This window comes from Zalophus californianus, chromosome 8 (assembly GCF_009762305.2).
Source record: "Zalophus californianus isolate mZalCal1 chromosome 8, mZalCal1.pri.v2, whole genome shotgun sequence".
NCBI classification, from domain to species: Eukaryota; Metazoa; Chordata; class Mammalia; order Carnivora; family Otariidae; genus Zalophus; species Zalophus californianus.
The window spans coordinates 105,093,783-105,115,030 of NC_045602.1; the positions used below are offsets into that span (position 1 = coordinate 105,093,783).

General features: G+C 40.7%; 1 protein-coding gene across 14 annotated transcripts in view; it reads right to left on the bottom strand.

Annotated features, from left to right (window-relative positions):
• The window catches only part of PLCB4 (phospholipase C beta 4), a 414,002-nt gene that overhangs the window by 66,510 nt on the left and 326,244 nt on the right, over window positions 1–21,248 (bottom strand). For 13 of the 14 annotated variants that reach the window (XR_003524780.1, XM_027623038.1, XM_027623041.1 and 10 more), the window contains 7 exons: window positions 19,827–19,922; window positions 14,617–14,717; window positions 11,455–11,490; window positions 9,008–9,149; window positions 8,287–8,371; window positions 7,827–7,951; window positions 5,874–5,925 (listed from right to left, as the gene is read on the bottom strand). Coding sequence is in view for 13 of the 14 variants with exons in the window: in XM_027623038.1 (XP_027478839.1) it covers window positions 5,874–5,925; window positions 7,827–7,951; window positions 8,287–8,371; window positions 9,008–9,149; window positions 11,455–11,490; window positions 14,617–14,717; window positions 19,827–19,922 (637 nt within the window). In the remaining variant the exon portion in view is untranslated. The remainder of the gene's footprint in view (window positions 1–5,873; window positions 5,926–7,826; window positions 7,952–8,286; window positions 8,372–9,007; window positions 9,150–11,454; window positions 11,491–14,616; window positions 14,718–19,826; window positions 19,923–21,248) is intronic. The other variant, XM_027623045.1, reaches the window with a different exon arrangement.

A 21,248-nucleotide genomic window follows, 5' to 3' on the forward strand; every position in this document is an offset into this window, starting at 1 on the left:
CCAACAGACACATGAAAAAGTGCTCAACATCGCTCGGCATCAGGGAAATCCAAATCAAAACCTCTAGGAGATACCACCTCACACCAGTCAGAGTGGCTAAAATTAACAAGTCAGGAAACGACAGATGTTGGCAGGGATGTGGAGAAAGGGGAACCCTCCTACACTGTTGGTGGGAATGCGAGCTGGTGTAGCCACTCTGGAAAACAGTATGGAGGTTCCTCAAACAGTTGAAAATAGAGCTACCATACGATCCAGCAATTGCACTACTGGATATTTACCACAGAGATACAAATGTAGGGATCCGAAGGGGTACGTGTACCCCAATGTTTATAGCAGCAATGTCCACGACAGCCAAACTGTGGAAAGAGCTAAGATGTCCATCGACAGATGAATGGATAAAGAAGAAGTGGTATATAGACACAATGGAATATTCTGCAGCCATCAAAAGGAATGAGATCTTGCCATTTGCAACGACGTGGATGGAACTGGAGGGTGTTATGCTGAGTGAAATAAGTCAATCAGAGAAAGACATGTATCATATGACCTCACTGATATGAGGAATTCTTAATTTCAGGAATCAAACTGAGGGTTGCTGGAGTGGTGGGGGGTGGGAGGGATGGGGTGGCCGGGTGACAGACATTGGGGAGGGTATGTGCTATGGTGAGCGCTGTGAATTGTGCAAGACTGTTAAATCACAGATCTGTACTTCTGAAACAAATAATGCAATATATGTTAAGAAAAAAAAAAGAAGAAGATAGCAGGAAGGGAAGAATGAAGGGGAGTAGTCGGAGGGGGAGACGAACCATGAGAGACGATGGACTCTGAAAAACAAACTGAGGGTTCTAGAGGGGAGGGGTGTGGGGGGATGGGTTAGCCTGGTGATGGGTATTAAGGAGGGCACGTTCTGCGTGGAGCACTGGGTGTTATGTACAAACAATGAATCATGGAAGACTACATCAAAAACTAATGATATAATGTATGGTGATTAACATAACAATAAAAAATAAAAAAAACCCAAAAAACAACCCAGTTAAAAAATGGGCAAGTGATGCAAATACACGTTTCTCCAAATAAGAGAAACAAATGGCCAATAAGGACATGAAAAGATGCTTGGTATCATTAGTTATCAGAGAAATGCAAATCCAAATGACAGTGAGATGTCACTGCACACACATTAGGATGGCTAGAGTAAAAAAGTCAGATAACAGTAAGGGTCGACAAGGACGTAGGAATATTGGAACCCTCATACATTGTTGGTGGGAATGTGAAATGACACAGTGCATTGGAAGACAGTCTGGCAGTTCCTCAGTTAAACAGAGTTGCCATGTGACCCAGCAATTCCACTCTTAGTATATATCGAAGAAAAATGAAAATATACCTACACAAAAACTTACATGTGAATGTTAGAGCAGCATTATTCAGAATAACCAAAAGATGGAAACAATCCAAATGTCTATCAACAGATGAATGGATATATAATATGTGGCATACCCACACAATGGGAATTTACTCAATAGAAAGAAATGAAGTACTGATATGTGCTACAACATAAATTTTGAAAGCATAATGCTAAGTGAAAGATGCCAGTCACAAAAGACCACATACTACATGAATCCATTTCTATAAAATGTGCAGTATAATATACAAAGACGGAGAGACAAAGAATAGATGGTGGTTGCTTACGGCTGTGAACAGGGAGCAGGGGATACTGGGAGGTGATAGCTAAAGGGTATGAGTCTTCTATTTGAGGTAAGGAAAATGTTTTGAAATTGACCCAACTACACAATGTCTGCTCCTTATGCCCTTTGGTTACAGTCACATAATCAGACCTCCGTCAGATTCCATAACTGCCCTGAACTTGTATCAGACAACTTCATCTAAGAATTTTTTTTGTTAGAAAGGACTATAATCACAGATAGAAAAATTCCATACTAATATGAGCAGCAGATAAGGGACAATAAAAGCACTTTCCCCAAAACTCAGAGTTTACTTTTAAGTGTAAAAGAATCAAAATTAGAGGGATCAAGTAAGTCTTTCCTATTCTTTAGGAGCATGAACTTTTACTGACTTTAGCTCTAGATGATGTCAAAATTTATTATCTTTTAAAATCCAACCAGAAAGAATTCTGGGGCATGACTTTACTCCTTAAAGAAAAATTCCAAGTCACATTTTTGTGGTTTTGACAAACTTGTCATTCATTGCTATCTTCTAAGTTTGAACAAGAAAAGTGTTAAAGAAAATAACCCCACATTCAACTTAGATGTAATCATCAGTAAAGAACCTCCAAGGGAAAACACTGATTTTTAAATCAAGGATATAGAGAGTTTTCAGAATCATTCAAATATTAAAGATGATTTTGAAATTTCTCCTGTCTCCAAGAGAATGCAACCCTAAATAATAATTTAAAATCTCTCTAACTGCACAAAAGAGATGGTTTCCTATATTTACAGAGATTTGGGCCTTTTTTGTGGCTAGTGTTAGCCACTGGAAAATAGGATGATACAGCAAAAATCGAAGCCTTAGGTTGGAAAGTAGATGAGAAACTACAATACTACACATACTACTTCAAGTGAAGCCTACCAGCATTGGCAAAGTATGGGACGTTAGCTCCAAGCGGAGGTAATGGATGATGGTTCTGCCTGTCACAAGAGAGGGAGCATTTGGGTTCCAGTTGCGTGGAATGAGGGATCCTGCCTCCTGAGAGCAGCAGGGGCAGGGTTTTTTTGGAGATTCGTACTCTCCATTCCTGGCAGCCATTTCTGAAGGGACCCTTCTCACCAAAAATACAAAATTGTGATATTGAAGATTTCCTGGTGTCAAAAACATTCTTCCATGTTCCCTCCTTCCATATCTGCTTAGAAGAAAACTTATCTTTGAGAAAGTGAACTGATCCAAAATAAGAAGTACCAGGGGAAAGGGGCAAGAAACCGGAGTCCAATTCTCCAAAGCAGGCAGCCTTCAGGTTTAATGCTCTGCAGCCACTGTCTCGAAATGCTTAAAAATCTGTGAACAAGGAAGCCTTCATTTTCATTTTGCACTGGGCCCTGCAAATTATGTAGCTGGTCCTGCCTGGTGTTTTTTGGTACAGAAAAGAAATGCATTCCCAGCATCCAGGTCTGTGTGGTGGACGTGGGCAGAGGCCAAAGCCAATGAAAAGTGAAGGGATCCAAGGATTTTCTGTGGCTTTGTAGGATCTCGGAAGGCAAGAGAGGAAGAGAAGAAGGGCCTTCAGCTAGGTGGGTGGACCGGAGCCACAAGAGTCAGAGGATGGGGTCATAATAGGAAGGACAACCTATTTCATCACACCCAAGATGGCATCAATTGTTCAACACTCCATTATCTTCTTTACCAGCAGGAAAGCAAAATGGCTGATTAAAATTATAAGGTCATGGATTTTGAGACATATTGCAACCCGAGAAATTTCTACAAAAAGTGTGCGTCTTTGAATCATAAATCATCCTACTATGTTGATATCAGCCACCCCACTTTCCTCTGAAAGTATGCAGACTTGAGAAATTAACTTGCTCTATCTTGTTTCATTAGGAATTATAGACATGCCTCCCATTTTTATACCATTACAAAGGAGTCTGCCATAAACTACTGCTCACTTTCCTACTAAAAATCACACTTACTGAGCCCAATGGCACGGCCTCCCAAAAGATCGGCCCAGAGAGCAGACAGGGATTCCCATGTAGGTTCCCAATGTTTTATTAGCATTGATGGGTGCAGAGGGTGTCCACGTGCTTTGCAACGCTGATGTTCTCTATGCCACAGCTACTGTTTGCCACCCTAAGCCTAAAAGGCACGGAAGGCCTCTTCACAGACGCCCAGCCCTCAGACATGCCAACAAGGAGTTTCTAACAAGTCCCTGAAGGTGGGTGGGTGAACAAGGGCAATGTAGTGAAAGCCAGAGCATCCTAGATGCCCTTGCTCCACGGAAATGCACCTGCGTGGCCAGCCCTGTATCTACCAGCTATGACCACTCCATCGTGGGCGATGAACTTTGCCTCCAGGTGAGGAAAAGGGAAGGGTGGGGGGTTGGCGACACATGACTGAACACGACTGTCAATGCCTCTTCAAGGCGGGCTGCCCCACTGAATCATCCTATTTTTCTAGCCCCTCTGGCAGGACTTAGGTTTTCCGTCACACCACTCAAGCACTTCAGCACAGAATTCAGGCTCCGGTAGCACTGTCCTTGTCTGGGAACATATTTTAAAATAAGCAATGGTGCATAAAGGGAGACACTGATCGTGTGAACCAGGGCGAAATAGAAAGTCCTGCAGCGAAATGGAGTGCACGCATACAACTCCTGTTGGGACCTCTTGATCTGGAAACAGTCCCCCTCCCTGTGGAAGTACTGGCTGCAGGACAGCTGAGACAAAGAAGGCAAACTTTAGCGTCACTGGGCCACACAGAAGGCTCTGAGGAGGGAGCCCCACCAGGGCTGGTGTGTCTGGTATGAACCATGAAGGCTGGGCTTCAGCCTTGAGCTTTCATCCCCACTCCAGCGCTGTCCCCTGCAGCCTCGCTGCCTCAGCTTGCCCGGGGGGGCCCATCCATCAGTTTATGTGCACCATCTCCTAGTGATGAACACTGTGCATTAAACAACAGAGCTTTAAAAAATTCTAAAACATGGGGAGTGCCCGGGTGGCTCAGTCGGCTGAGCGTCTGCCTTCGGCTCAGGTCATGATCCCAGGGTCCTGCATCTGGCTCCCTGCTCAGCGGGGAGTCTGCTTCTCCCTCTGCCCCTCCCCCCTGCTTGCATGCTTGCTCCCTCTCAATCTCTCTCAAATAAAAATCTTTTTAAAAATTCTAAAATGTGTATTTAGCGGTTTTCTTTTGAACTACGTAGTTGTTACTTCTTTCTGTAATTGACATATAACATACTACTTTACGGTGTATGATTTTAATTTCTTTCAAAGCACACAGCAGAGGAAAACATAACACATGTGCCAGCTATATGTGCAGTGAGTCACTCATGGGTGGAGGTGCATGGGCAGAGGACCATCCGGCAGGAGGAAGGGGGGGTGAGCGCGCACTCCGAACCCACGACTGCTGAAAAATGTTATTTTGACTGGCTGTTTTTAGTGATAAAAATGAGGTATTCAACCAGGGAGGCCAAGAATTTCCTGACAGTATTATGGATGGGATGGCATTCCACTGGATTAATTTAGAGGCTTGGGGACAGACGCATGGAGAAAAAAATGGCCACACCCACACCGGTTTTTCCTCTACAGAACTTCACATTTTCACTTAACCTTTCCATGTTCCACATTATGAAATTAGGAAATTAACATTTCCTACTTCACTCCCTGGTTCACAGATTTTAAAGAATGCCAGTTAAGTAAACTAGAACAATATTCATAGCATTATTTTTTGATAACTGCTCTTTACAAGACATGCAAAAGAATCATGACAGGACAAAGCTTTCTTCCTAGGTGTATTACATTCAAATTGACCCTCATAACTTCATTACATACTAAATCAGCTTCATTCCTCTATTTGTCTTAGGCAAAATACATATATGTATTATCTATGTTTCCCATTAATGTCCAAATGATCAGGGATCATTATCTGTCGTAGCTATAAAGACCCTTGAATTTAAAGTGAGAGAATTAAACTCTAGAGTGTGCATGATAAACTGCTTAACTTATAATTTTTTTATTTTTTGGAAAATTCTGCTTGGCAAACCGGGTAGATAAAGAATGTATACTTGCAAAAATAATCTATCTAGGGATTTCAATTGTTTCTTCTCCCATCCCTCAAACTCAGCTTAAACTGAGCAGCCCCTAATTAAAAACGACACAGTTTCATTACAGCTGTAGTATGGAGTTCAGGAACACGGTGACAACAGTTTAAATCATATTACTCACCCGCATGATCCATTATACTCAAATTTTCCCTGATTCAATTGCATCGCTAAATCTGTCAAGAGACAAAAATAATTTAGCATCTCATCTCCCTGGACAAGGAAGACCGCTATGGGTGATTTTAAACAATGGGAATCAGATACTGATCCTAGGCTGAAAGGTCCTTTTTAATGGGGTCTGTTGAGAGCACACAACTCTCTTCCCTGTTGAAATCATCTCGTGTTGAAGTCAAACATAAAATGTGTTTTCATAAAGATCATGCTAGAATTGCTTTAAAAATTAGATTCAACATATGAGTCAAATGATTGTTCAATTAGTGTTGAGAGTATAGATGTCCAACTGGGGAGAATGAGCCTTATGTTCACAGAGGAAGGGTAGGCTGGGGATATCCAGTAGGGTCACAGGAGTACAAACTTGATAAAAAAAATAAAACAATAAAAAATAAACTAGGTAGTATCATGGAAAAATTAGTGGCTTGTTCCTACTTTTAGACTTAGGGAGCATTCTACACTGGTTTATGGTTTATGGTTTATGGTTTGGTTTATGGCATGGTTTATGATTTTTCTCTTGCAAGTGGATACAATCTTCTCTTTTTTCATTAGCAAAAGAAAAAAAAAGAACAAGCTGGTAGATTTTTCTTTTTTCTTTCTTCAACATGTTGTGGTTGATCCTAATGTTATAGAATAAAACATAAGCTGACCTAGTGAATAAACTGGTTTAGGATCATTTAATCCATATAATGGATGGACAACTGAAAATACAACTTGACCTCCCATCCCCCCCCCCCCTTTTTAAAGTAAAATCAGCAGTACCCTTTTATTTGGTTTCTGCTAGAAATACTATGGGATTGTACTGATATCTGGTCAAAGTTCAGTATAACAAGGACTGATGCGGATGCTGTGCAGACATTTGACTCCAGCTTCTGGTCCCTGAGAAGGAGCCCCCAAGGGGAGGGAAGTACGATCAAGGCCACCTTTATGGCAAAGGGATGGAAGTCAAAAGACCCTTCAGTCAGTCCAGATAATAGGGAACAAGGTGGATAGAAACTCTCAAAGTATGGTGGCTGGACTAGAAAAGGAAAATGCCCTCCCAAATCAGGAAACATGGGAGGCACCCCTCATATAGCAAAGGACTGAGCAAGAAGTTTTTGTTTTGCTTTGTTTTGCCAATTTTAAGGACCAGGCTATGGAATTAACCACAGAACGTGAATCGGTTTTGTGGCATATTTCTTACCTCTTTTAGGTAAATAACTAGAGCCCAGTACTCTTCTACCTCTAATCTTAAAATTGTGATCCTCGGCTCTTAAACAGACTTTAAAAACTTAAAAATAAAATCGTTTATGCATTTTAAAAACTTACTCCTCTCCTTCCAGGGAGGGGAAAAGATCATATATTGGAAGCCTGCCTTTGAGTACACTTTGGAGGACCAAGTTATGGATTAGTGCCTCTAAGAATATATAAATCCTTACATACTGTTTTAGTGGAGTCTACTCTAGAATATTCTGTACTTTTATGATGAGGTGCTGTGTTACTGATACCCACTGAATGTTAACAGAGGAAGGGTACTTTCTAAAGGAGAAATGAGTCATAGTTACTGTACAGAGATATTCAAATTTTTTTTCTCATTTAATTCCGTCTCTGGAAACGAAGATAAGTTTGATCCAAAAAGAAGAAGAATTAGAAATATTTTGGAAAAGGGGACAATGTTTGGCAGATTAGTTGTGGTAATTATGAGAGGAAATTCAATTTAAATCAAAATATTTTGTCTTCCACCCTTTTTATGGCTTTTATTTTTGGCTTTTCATATCTCACCATTACATAAATCCAACATCACATTGTTTTGCCATATGTCTGCTTCCTTTAAAAAAAATGCCCACGGCCATTGGATGGCAACTGTTGGCACCATCCTGTCAAAGTGTTCTCCTGGAATTTGAGGTCACTGGACATCAGTTCCTACCTGGGGTTTGATAGTTCAGTGAAACCATCTGGCAACCAGCATTCCAGAAAATCTGAGGCATGTAATTACTGGAATCGACCCGGCCTCCCTTGGGGTAAATGCGGCTCATTTGCCGTTTGTTATAACTGTGTAACTTATTAAGGAGAATGGCAGAAGAAAGAGTATTCCAGAAGTAATAAACAAACAACAAAGGTCTAGACCGACAATGAGAAACACATAGATAAAAGAGAGCAAATTTCACATTTATGAATGATGCCGAGGAGAAAAACCAGAGTTCACTGTGTAGACTATAAAAAACAACTCACATTTGGGCAGATTTTCACAGTTGCTGTGGTCTTTCACACATATTATTTAAATAGCTCTACACCCACAATTATCTATTAGCCATTTATCTATTTTAGAGACTCCTGCCAAACCCAAAGTGCACCAGCCGTTCATTCCATTCACTACATAAGGATACTTCACAAATTCAATTGCGTGTGTCTTCAAGTAGCCCAGACCGACAGACTCGTTAAAAGAAGACATGTTATAATGGATATTGCGCTCTGGAAAGAAAAATAAAGATGCACTCAGCAATGCTCCCATCCAACCTTGTGGAAAGACAAGCAATAAATATAATTACATCCCAAATCACGAGGCTTTGGAGGCTGATGTTCTGTCATCATATTACTAGCTCCTACTTTCATTAACGTCCTGTGGATAGAGACAGCTGACTTAAATATTGATGGATTAAATTTGGAGTCATTGAACAAATTATGTATATACGTCCCACACAGCCACCCCTGAGGTATGTATATATGATGACCGATGGTGGCTTCTCCAGCCCAAAAAAGGGTCATGAAAGTTTAAAAATACCGTACCCATTTTTGGAGGTCGCTTTTGATTAAAAGGGGTCTTAGGAAAATACATCGAATGCAAGAAGAGATACTAAGCTCTCCTAGTGCTAAGAAATCCAGTCTTTCAGAGCCACCCTGTGGATGATGTAGGGAACGACAAGGCAATGCCTCTGCATGACAAGGACACACGAGGCTACATGCATAGTCTGTGATGCAAAACAGGGTGAGGTGGAACAGGGCCCGTGCCCAGAAAAGAAAAATGGGGACAAGTCAGACCACAGCTCATCAGCATAATAAAAGAGAAGCAGACAAAAAAAGGCAATAGAATTTAACCTTTGGTGTTACCTTCAGCCACATGGAAACCTTGGAACTTTACGGGCTGTGCATAGTTGATCATTGTAGACAAATATGGATGGATATTAGTGGTAGCACCTACGTATTTATAAGATGCCATCCATGCCTGTTCATCTTCCACAGTAACCAGGCCCTACAAGCACAATGAAAGGAATATGCGTGTTGAGGACTTCGGTGGGACAGGTACATGCTACAGACATCCTCACTAAAGATGATTTGCACACACAAATTGAAAGATAAAGACCCTTTCTTCCTCAATTTTGCTACTAGGATAATTTTAAAAGTTCCTGTCTAGGGGTGCCTGCCTGGCTCAGGTAGTAGAGCAAGAGACTCTTGATCTCAGGGTTATAAGTTCGAGCCACAAATTGTGCACGGAGCCTACTTAAAAAAAAAAAAAAAAAGTTCATGTCTATTATAGCCCCTAATAATATAAAAGGGGATAATAACAAAATATAAGCCTTCTCTCACATTTTTTTAAGATTGCCAAAGGACTTTAAAATAGTCAAGAAAGTAAACTGAGGTTCACAGCAATCTATGGAAATGTATAGCAACTATTATCATTTATAATTTCATAAACTGTGGCACAAAATGGAAAAACAACTTCAGAGTGTATCAGAATCCCCTGGAGGGCTTGTTAAAACATACGTTCCTGGACCTCATCCTCAGAGTTTCCGATGAAGTGAGTCTGGGGGGAAGCCCAAGTATTTCCTTTCCTCTAGCTCCTAAGTGCTAATGATGGGGCCGGTCTGGGGACCATACTTTGCTTAATACTGGTCTAGAATTTAAGCCACATACATAAGCAGTTTATGGTACTTTTTAAAAAAGCTTATTCTGAAAATAATCTGATAAGCCACTACAGAGGACATGTCAAAATTGCATTATTTTACATAGAGGCAAATTATTTTGATTTATTTCTTGGTAAACCGGAACGAAATAAACAACAAAAATAATACTTTCAAAAATGATCCACATTTTGTTGAGAGCTAACTTTGAAAACCCAATGAAGACTTACTTCATTGGAAAACTTGGAGGATGAGGTCCAAGAATGTATGTTTTAACAGGCCCTCCAGGGGATTCTGACACACACTGAAGTTGTTTTTCCACTTTGTGCCACAATTTCCTGCATAGATTGATACAGGTAGATGAACCACTTAGTCCATTCCTATGAACTATTTACAGGAATGGACTAGTTTAAAAAAATGGTCAGGCTGTCTTATTTGATGATTTAACAATCTGACTAAATCCTCAAACTGATTTCACCAATAAAAACCTGAGATAATCAAATAATGTAACTTGTTTTTATTTTTAGTCATTTCTTTATATGTCCTGTTCACCTAAACAAGGGCAGAGGCCATGTCTGACTGCTTTCTTGGGTATTTAATGATGGTAAGTAACACCAGGACCATGTGTTGGGCACTGGGCTGAATTCCTGCATGCACAACTTCATTACTGCTAGTAATCATGTGGAGTAAGGATTAGAGTCCCACCCACTGACCATGTGAGAAGACTGGGGCCTTGAGGATTAAAGCAATTTGGCCACAGCTACTTAGCTAATACATAGCAGTGACCAAACACCAACCTCTGCTTTGTTGACCTCAATAGCTGCCGAAATTCTAGAAGAGCAGTTCATGAACATCATGGGAGGGATTGAGATCAGACTTACCCGTAACTATTCCAAACTCACTATTTAGACAGTAAGAAGATAGGGTATCATTCCAAATAAGACAGGGCCCCACAGATAGCCAGACATGATGTTCTGAAGCTCTGAAGAATGGGAGTCAAATTACAAGGCAAATTTCTGCCTGCAACGGCCACCAGTCTCAACACCATGATAAACCATTTGCATTTACTCTATAAAACCACTGTGGTATCATGAAGAATGTCAAAGAGGACAAAAGAAATTAAAAATTTAACTCAACTTGTAATAAAGTCAATATCTAAGAACAGCAAATAAAAGTCCTAGAATGCCTGCAGTGTGAAATTAACTAATGATCTTTTAAAATGCCAGTGTAGTTGGAAACAAGACCACCTTTCTAGTATGCTGGAACATCTGATGACCTATTAGGTCATTTTTATTTTCAAATTCAATGTGTTGATGATTATGCACTCCTATTATAGGAATGAAATCTCTAATGCCAACTAAGGGCCTGACTGCACTAAACACTTTTTTAAGGAAAATCATCTTATTCACCTGCCCTAGTTTTGTGATTTTTATCAGGATTTAATCACTTCATCACTGTGAATAATTCTTTCGAAGACTCCTGTAATTAGATGCATTAAGCATGTGAATATGATAAACAGTAAGCCTGACATTCCATGGGGTGAGGTGGGAGGGGGAGACAGAGGTAACATCATTTAATACAAACTGTTCAATATTAGAGGGGCACATATGGTATTTTGTAATGAAAACAAATTGTACCAGGTAACGATTTTCTTACCTTTTTGTTGATTTCATGTTCAAGGTCATCTGAAGCCTAAATTAGAGGAAGATAATAATTTGTTTACTTCTCTAAAGGGCAAAATCCCAATTTTACTAGCCATATATATATATATATTTTTTTTTAAATATATGTAAGCTTATTATTGTATTTATTTGTGAAGGTGGAAAATCATTGATGACATAAAGCCATCAACAAAATAAGTACTGGAAAGATACAACAGCCTGACTTACATACCAGAGAAAGAAATCTTAATATTATCTCCCCTCCTTTGTTGATGGTCTTTCCTATTTAGATGTTTCCTTACAGTAGTTTAATTATTTCATCATGGGGCTTGGAAAATAATTTGATGTGGCCACCTCTCCTGATCTGAAAAGGGCAGGCAAGCATGAACGGTTACTCGATTCAACACTCATGTGTGGGTACTGATAAAGGCTTTATGTGGTAAGATAGCAACGAGGTAGGCACTGAGTCTTAGTAGGCATCCAAGAGTCTCCAAGTAGTGGCAATACTCTCTATCAGAAGAGGGAGGGTGTAATCAAAGTGTTCCCTAGGCTTTGCTTTTCAAACACTCTCCAATTCTCAACTCCTACCAAATGCATGCAGCTACTGGCATCTTCATCCACTGTCTTCAATGATTAAGAATCCCTGCCCCCATCAAAGACCACACCCTCACATCACCATGGATACCATCCACTCTGACCTTCTCCAGGAACTCACAGGCAGTTATCCCTTCTCTCTCTTGCAAGACTCATCTCTCCCTCTCTACAGCACCATTTCCAAAAGTTTGCAAACACACTCCAGATTCATTCGTTCTAAAAATAACACTCCCTTGACTCTTGCTTCCCTTTATAGCAAAACTTCTCAAAAGTATAGTCTCTACTCATTCACATCTGTTTCAGTGGCCCCCACCACACCATTGAAACTTCTCTTCACAAGGTTACGAATGACCTCCATGTTGCCAGCAATGGACACTCTTGAGTCTTCTTAGTGAGTTTATCAACAGTGGTCAAAAACCAACCACTTTGCCAGGGGCCAGGAGGTGGGAGAAATGGGGAGGTGTTGGTCAAAGGGGACAAAACATCTAGTTACAAGAGTAGTACGTTCTGGGGATCTAACGAATAGCATGGTGTCTATAGTTAACATTCTACTGTATACTTGAAAGTTACTCAGAGAGCAGATCTTAAACGTTCTCACCACATGCACACGCGCACGCACACACAGAGGTAATTATGAGGCAATGGATATGTTCACTAACCTTATTGAAATAATCATTTCATAATCTATCAAATCATCACCCATACATCTTCAACTTACACAATGTTATGTGTCAATTATATTTCAATTAAGCTGGAGGGGGAAAAAAAAAAAAAAACCACCTTTCTTTTCGTCTCCCCCCTGGTTTCTTGGCTTCCTTGATCTCATCTATTTCCCTCCTACCTCTTGGGCCATACCTTGCTCTTCTTTTCCGGCCTGCCTTCTCTGCCTCTTCCCATGGATCATCTCACTTATTTCGACGGCTTTAAATCCTATCTCCCGAATTCCCAGTTTACATCTCCAGCCCCACCTCTCCTCTAATTCTAGATACAGGCGATGATGATGCTCACAACAATGGTGAAGATGAAAATGATAATAAAGCAGCAATAATGAATGCCTTAATGGGGATGACCATGTGCAAGGCACCACCGGGAGCTCTTTACATATTCTAGACCCATCGACTCTTCACAACAGACCAACGGGATAGATGTTATCCTCTTCATTTTGCAGCTGAGAAAACCGAGGCACTGGGAGCTTCAGTGACTTACTTGAGGTAACACAGGTAGGAAATGAAAGCAGTGTCATGGGTCAAGGCTACAGGTGCCTAGGCGGCCTGCCCCTGGAGTACCTCACTGGCCTCAAAGACCCTGTCCCACTTGAGACACTGAGTTCTTTCTCTTCCAGTCTTCCCCACTGTCCACCCAGCTCCTCAGACTCAGACCCAGAGAGTCATCTCATTTTTATCTTTCCTCCTCACTTGCCCACCTTCAGTCCATCAGCAAGTTGGATCATTTTTGTTTCCTCAGTAGACCTTGAACCCACTCAGTCCTGTTTCTACTGTCCGGTTTAAGCCTTGGGGGTCTGGCTAAGTGCAACAGCCTGGCCTAACTGCTTTTCCCGCGTCCACTCTTGCTCCCTTCTAACCAGTCTCCATACGGTCACACGGAGTGGTTTTTAAAAACTCCTATCAGGCTGCATTGCTCCCTTCTTTAAACATTTTCAGTGGCTTCAGATTCCACTTGAATTAACATTTGAGTTTCTCCTAGTAGCTTCCCAAATCCTGTATCATCTAGTTCCTACCTGCCGGTACAATCTCATCTTGTTTCCCTCTGCCCCTCACTCAGCCCACTCTGTTCAGTGTCTCTGTTGCTGTTATCTCATAGCTGGGCCCTTCCTCTACTTCTGTGCATGGCTGGCTCCTCTTGACCTTTGGGGTTCTGGTGTCCTTATTCCCTCAACCTCATGATTTTCCATTCTAGCCCTCGTTTTTAGTTTCATACTAGCACTTTCACAAATTGTAATCATATAGTTGATGGTTTGTTGTCTGTTTCCTATTCCCTTCCAATAAGCTGCCATCAGACTATAAGCTCCATGAGAGCAGAAACAGCCTGTTTTGATCTTTTCTGGGGTTGTTATGGCCTAGACTATGCCTTGCACACAGTAGGTACATAATGGCCATTTTTCTTGGCTAAACAGTTGGATGGATGGAAAAACTTCCATGTTTATTCTACATTACGAGGGAGAGGAGATATCTAACTGGTGGGACTGGTTTTCTAATGAGGACTTGCTTGAGATAATCGGGTGGGTCAACAGGCTAACCTCTGTTCCCAGGTTGCTGCTGTCATCTCCCTATTCACCTACAATAATGCAATAAATGATATTACTTAAAGGATACTGGACAAATAGGTGGTGGTCAACACTGGGCATGGCTAATGAGCAATTCAAAAGTCCTTTCTAACTTATTATTATGCATAGCTTGCATTAAGATACTGATTCTGGTCACCGAACATAGAAGGGGAATTATAGGCTACTTTATTTTCTTGTGGTTGTCACATTTTTAAAATTCATTAACTACTAGCTACTACTTCTTGACAATCATGAAAAGAGGGACACCGAGACTCTGACCTTCTTGACACTGTTTGCAACAGCCTCCTTGTGACCCAAGTCATCAGCAGAAAGTTCATTTCCGAATTTGTATTCAGGGTGAGCTTCCTCCTCTTGGTCAGCTGTGTGAAAGACAAAAGGAAAATCCATGAAGCCAAATTACTGCCCATTAGTCAGATCTTCTTCAGAACCTTGGGTGGAGCATAAACTCCTTCAGAGGGCGAGGAAACTAAATGAAGATGGGAACATTTAAATAGGCAAACTTTTCAAGTAAAACTCTTGCTAGCTCTCAAGGCCAAGGAGCACATCTTGTTAGCTGTTATTTCTCTCGCGTCTAGCATGACGTTTGACGTGCGTGTTGCTTAATGCGTTCTTCTTAAGTGAGTGATGATTTCCATCCCAGTGCACTAACTGTAAAAATTAAAGCCTCAAGCACTCAGGAATATCTGTGACTTGCACAGGGTGTTTTGAGCTTCCCTGGGACTTAGGGAAAACACAAGGAGGATACGAGAAAAGGAAAATACACTTGATAATTCTAAAAAAGAGACTAGATGTATATTTGAATGTTGCGCGCACAGTGACTTGTGGCCGGGAGTGGTGTGACATAAAAGACAAAGAGCTTGGGAGGACTGGACCGCACCTGTAAACCAGCTGTCAACCCTGGCTTGGGTTTCAGAGACATGAAAATCATTCCTAGGGCTCATGCTAATTGGGAGGCTGGAAGTGAGTGCTAAATAAAGCTGATGCCCCAGGAACATGGCCCTGGCTGTGAAAGGAGGCACAGGAGGACTCAGACCACCAGTCCAGAAAGTGACAAGAACTCTGGTATCTTCCCAAGGCTGGTATCATCCCAGGGCTGTCAGGGGACAAAGAATCACCCACATGCTGGTGTGAGATCTGGATTCCCATGATTCCCCACTCTGCAAAAAAGCTCCCAGGTTAGGAATTTGCCTAAAAACTTGTCAAGATCAGGAGAAACCCACAGGCCTCAGGACAAGGCCAACACAAATTCACACTGTCACAACACAGGGCATGAGTGATCCCTACTGGAAAAAACAGTGAAATAATTTCTGAGTATGGACTCCTGAGAGGGGGAAGCAGACACGTAAGAATTGGAAATTTTTTTTAAAGCATGTTTAAAATGTGCAAAGAACTCAAGAACAAGAATCAATGAAAAATTATTTCATCAGTTCTAAGATGCATTTTTTTCACATAGTATTTCTGATGTTGTAATGTGCTCTTTAATCGATGCTATTTTACAATTACTTGGAAGCATTTTCTTTCCTTAGTTATAAAATAATGGTGTCTTTCAACTGATGGTGTCTTAGATTTGGAATTTCCTGAGGGACTGCTTTTGGCAAAGTGTTATTCCAGACATGGAAAAAAAGTGAGGCAAGACAGACAGACACCCTCCTGTTTTGAAACTGGTATTTTGATGGATGGATGAGTGGAGGTAGATGATTACAAAGAGAAAAACAAAAGGTCATATAGGCCTTTGGCAGGAAAAAAAGGGTTTAAGGAGCTGAAGTAGGTCTTTAAAAAATCTAGTCCAGTGTGTCCACTTTACAGATGAGGAAACAGATGCAGAGATATGACTTACAAATCCAAGGTCACCGAGTAAAGTATGGACCTAGGTTTCTCTGGATTCTTAGCACAGGGCTCTTAACATGACACTGAGTTTCCCTGACCACTGGACTTCCATGACCTACAGTCTGTAACCAAGATTTTGAAACTTCCCAACATTATTAGTAAATTTCCAGTTCATATGTCTCTTAGTCTAACCTGGCCAGCCAGATATAAACTACTAGACGTCAAGGAATGTGTCCCACACAAGTGGTAGAGACTTGACTTTAAAAAAGTTATATGAAAAGGGGTGCCTGGGTGGCTTAGTCACTTAAGTGTCTGACTATTGGTTTTGGCTCAGGTCCTGATCTCGGGGTCCTGAGATCGAGCCCTGCATCGGGGTCCACGCTCAGCATGGAGTCTGCTTGTCCCTCTCCCTCTGCTTCCCCACCTCCCTCTCTTGCACGTGTGCGTGCTCTCAAATAAATAAATAAATAAATAATCTTTTAAAAAGAAGAAGAGTTGTATGAATGAATGTTGCCATCCCTTGATTGTGCAAGGATACACAAGACATACCCCACAACCACAGGTTTGGCATTCCCCACTGCTTGTCACGTAGTCCTGGAAGCCACGTGTCCTTCTGAATCTAAATCCTGCCTAATGAATGGGCACATGCTTTCATTGACTAGGGGCCTTTTCTATTTTCTACAGCCTCCAGGCAGGGCTACCCTTTCGAGCTATGCTTGGTTTCCTCTTGCCTGCTGTGTTGAAGTATTTAAATTAGAGACTGTAGTCATTCATGTATAGTAGGATCGTACTGTGACACAGGGGTAATTATAGGCAACTGGTTGACCAGGATTAAGCCAGGCATCACTGAGGGAACCTAAGAATATATAACTGGTATAGCAGAAACCTGTATACCCTTAAACAGAAATTCAAGTGGATGATTTTGTCCTCTCAGCTAATTTTCTACATGTATGCTATCCCCCATGATTATTTCTGTTCACACTGAACAACATGGGAACCATCAGAGCCAAATATTTTGTAGGAATAATGAACATATGCATAAAAGGTGGGAAGTACCCTTAAGGATGATAAGTGGAATCACACTGACCCTCATCTTTGATTAGTGTGTGTTTAAGAAATTTCACATCTTTGACTATCATCAGTTACATTTTTTTCTCTGAGAAAAAAATGTTAACAATTTTGTGTATTTGTGTTCTCTTCGTATTCCTGTATATTAGAAGGGCAGTATTGTAAGGTTAAAAAAGGTCTTGAACCTGGAGTCAGGCAATTCTGGGATTGAATCTTAGTGCCATTGTTCATCAGCTGTGGGGTCATGTGCAGACTGTTTACCTCTCTAAGCTTCAACTTCCTTATCTCAGAAATGAGTGTAATGATACCTATTTCATTGGGCCATATAAAGATTAGATAAGGTGGTGATGCAAACTGCTTTGTTCACAGTTAGTACAACAACGGTGGTTGCTATTCATATTATTATTTTCCTTGTTAATTTAGTCCAGTATTCTGCAGTTTGTTTTACTGGATTGTAGGATCTAGTAATGTCTAAAATGTTATAATATTCATCTTTTCAAATTTTAGAAGTATTTTATTGACCTTTTCAAATAGTAGTCTTAAATCGTGTTTAGGTTCATTATTTGAAAAAAAAAAAAAGTGAAATAATAGGCATCGTGGTTGATAGCATTTTCCAAAGACAGCTCCGATATCCGCTCTCCTACATGCTCTTCTAGAATGTGATCTTGCCACTTACCCACCCCCTCGAACGTGGGCGGGCCTTAATTTTGCTTTGATGAACAAAATATACAAGCAATGATGATAGGCCAGTTCTGGGCATGGTTCTTTTTTTTTTTTTTTTTAATATTTTATTTATTTATTTGACATAGAGAGAGAGAGACAGAGTGAGCACAAGCAGGGGGAGTCGCAGGCAGAGGCAGAGGGAGAAGCAGGCTCCCCACAGAGAAGGGGGAGTCCGATGCGGGACTCGATCCCGGGACTCCGGGATCATGACCTGAGCCGAAGGCAGTGGCTTAACCAACTGAGCCACCCAGGCGCCCCTGGGCATGGTTCTTAAAGTAGTTCAGCAGCTTCCGCATTCTGCCTCTTGGAACACTGGCTCTCAGCGTGCTCCATCTAGAAACTTGGCCGCCATGCTGTGAGAAGCCCAAACCACATGGAGAGGACACATGGAGGTGCTCTGGTCCTCAGAGCTGACCTCCCCACAGCAACTGCCAACCACAGGAGTGGGCCATCTGGGACAATCGGCCCAACTGAAACTTCACATGACTCTAGCTCTGGATGTCACCTGCCTGCAAATGCATGAGAAACTTGAGGGAGTCCTGATGCCCCCACAGAACTAGGAGAGAAAGTAATAAAGTGTCTTTTTAAGCCTCTAGATTTCGGGGTGGTTACACAGTAATAGATCATTGTAACAGTCACCAATTAAATAATTCCAGCTATCTTCACCCTCCTAGACACTCCCTGCCATATACAACATATGAAAATAAGTCAGTAAGCCTATTCTCTGGGAGTGGAGTTGAACCCCTGGTTTGGACATGCAACACACACCATCATGGTGAAGTCTGTTCCATAGTGAGTCATCTTTATTAAACCATTTTTATTATTGAGATTAATTCTCATAGCTTTCAGGTTTTCACCTAGAGTATCAAACTTTCCTAAAGTCTACTCGTATATTTCAGATGTTCATATAATAAATGAAGAGAGTTTCTGCTAGCGTTTCTACATTATTTAGCCCCAAACCACTATGTAAATCCAAGGCACTGTCCAACCAATAGACACACAATGTAAGGCCAAGTCATTCTGCTAATCAATTTTCACACCACATAGTGGAGAAATAATTTTCTAAAACATTCCAAATCTTTCAAAAGACCCATTTAAAACCAAACATTATGGCTGTGGCTATATGGCCCAAGTAAAAATAGAAGCTAGTAGCAAATATTCAAATATTTTAAGCAAGGCTACCTTTGCTAAAATTATTTACCTATATTGATAATTCTGGTTAGTTATTTGAAAGAATTTTAACTTGAAATTTTAATACTGGCTTTGAATTTCCAGTTCATTTCATGTGTGCACACAAACCCATCATTTACCTGAGGGTCCCTACTCATGTTCCTTTCCCTGTAACTTGCCTTACTACTATCGTCATTAACAACCCTGAAGTTTTACGCTTTTGTTTATAGGAAGGGATTACAAGACGTTCTTTTTATTCCAACCCCTTGCCTTCTACAGCAAGGATTCTCTGGCTGTGAATTTCTGCTGAGCAGCTGAATGCACAACAGGAAGGGAGATGATTAAGCCACAAAAATCTAGTACCCAGGTAAACTGGAAGGAACATTTGGAAAAAATACCAAAAAATACCAAAAGATTAAAGCTTGGTGCATGAATACACACTTGACTAATAAGAATTAAGCCATCACATTATATAAAAGAGTCCACGGAGACAAACTCATGTTTTTCTTATTTTAAGAAATATTTTTGTGGGGCGCCTGGCTGGCTCAGTTGGAGAGCATGCGACTCTTGATCTCAGGGTCATGAGTTCAAGCCCCACACTGGGTGTCGAGAGTACTTAAAAATAAACTTTTTTTAAAAAGTATTTTTGTGACACATAAATTAAAAGAAAACCAACTCACCACTTTCTATCTCCTCTTCATTATCATCCTCGAGGATGCTAACTGGGGCGGCAGATTCTCCAGCTTCCATCATGCTTTTCAAAGCCTCGAGCTGTTCTGTTATTCAAAACAAACAGGAGGGAGATGGTGACAGATGCTAGATGACTTGCAAAGCCGGAATCCTAAGATCAACACTGAGAAGGGAATGTATTGTCTAAGTTCCTAGTGGCTATGTTCCTAAGGCCACTGTCTCACCCGGACCTGCTGGCTGGACTTCTCACGGGACGTGCAACCATCACATTGTCTACACTTGATGAAGGAACTATGGGAGTGTGGGTGAAATGCCCAAAATTCTGGTCCTAAGTTTGAGAGGAAGGCTCAGTCACTGAAAAGGATTTAAGGCTTGGCGACAAAAGCCCATGGTTTGGAGACCAATGATATAAAAGTGATGGAAAAGAGACATGCACACCGGAGACTGACACAACTTCAGGAAAAAAATGTCTGTGACTGATAGACCCGAGGTTATTCTCCTCATGTATAGAAAGCTCTTATTCATCAGTAAGATAGACGAAAGAATTCTGAAAATGGAAAAACATATAGAAGCACTTTATCGATACTGATATATCAAGGAACTACTTACTAAAAACATAACTATCAAAAAACTACAGTCTCGTTTTCCTTCTACCAGTCGGACACACACACATACAAGATGGCCAAGTGCCAGCAATAAGAATATCACTGGAAACAGGCATTCTCCTGTATTTTGGTGAGAGTGTAAATTGGTACAATTTTTCTGAAAGACAGTATAACAAGATGCATCGCAATATAAAATGTATACATGCTTTGGCCAACCAGCTTGAATTGCACCAACTGATTCCAAGGAGAAGCTGCGCAAATGTATAAAACGAACACTGACACAGGTCTATCACTGTTTTTACAGTAAAATGAAAATCCATCAATTTGGCACCGGTTAAATGGTAGCATATCCCACATAATAAATTTTGCAGTGTTTCATACATTAAAAGTTAGTATGTAGTAATAGTAACCAGAGTAGGAATGTAAGTATATTCAATTGGTTGAATTAAAGATAATAAAAAAATCAGTATATTTAACATGATCCCAGTTTCATCAAAAATGTATGTCTAAACATATAGCTACAGTACATGTATCTATGTGTAAAATATATAACTCAGTGCTATTTTATTATTTTCTTATATTTTTCTTTGTTGTTTTCATTTTCCTATGGTATTGCTTCTGTAATAAATAATAATTACTATAATTTAAAACTTAAAGATGCAGTATATACATATACACATATACACACACACACAATGGAATATTACTCAGATGAAATCTTGCCATGTGCGAGTGCATGGAACTAGAGTGTATTATGCTAAGTGAAATCAGTCAGAGAAGGGTAATTATCCTATGATCTCACCGATA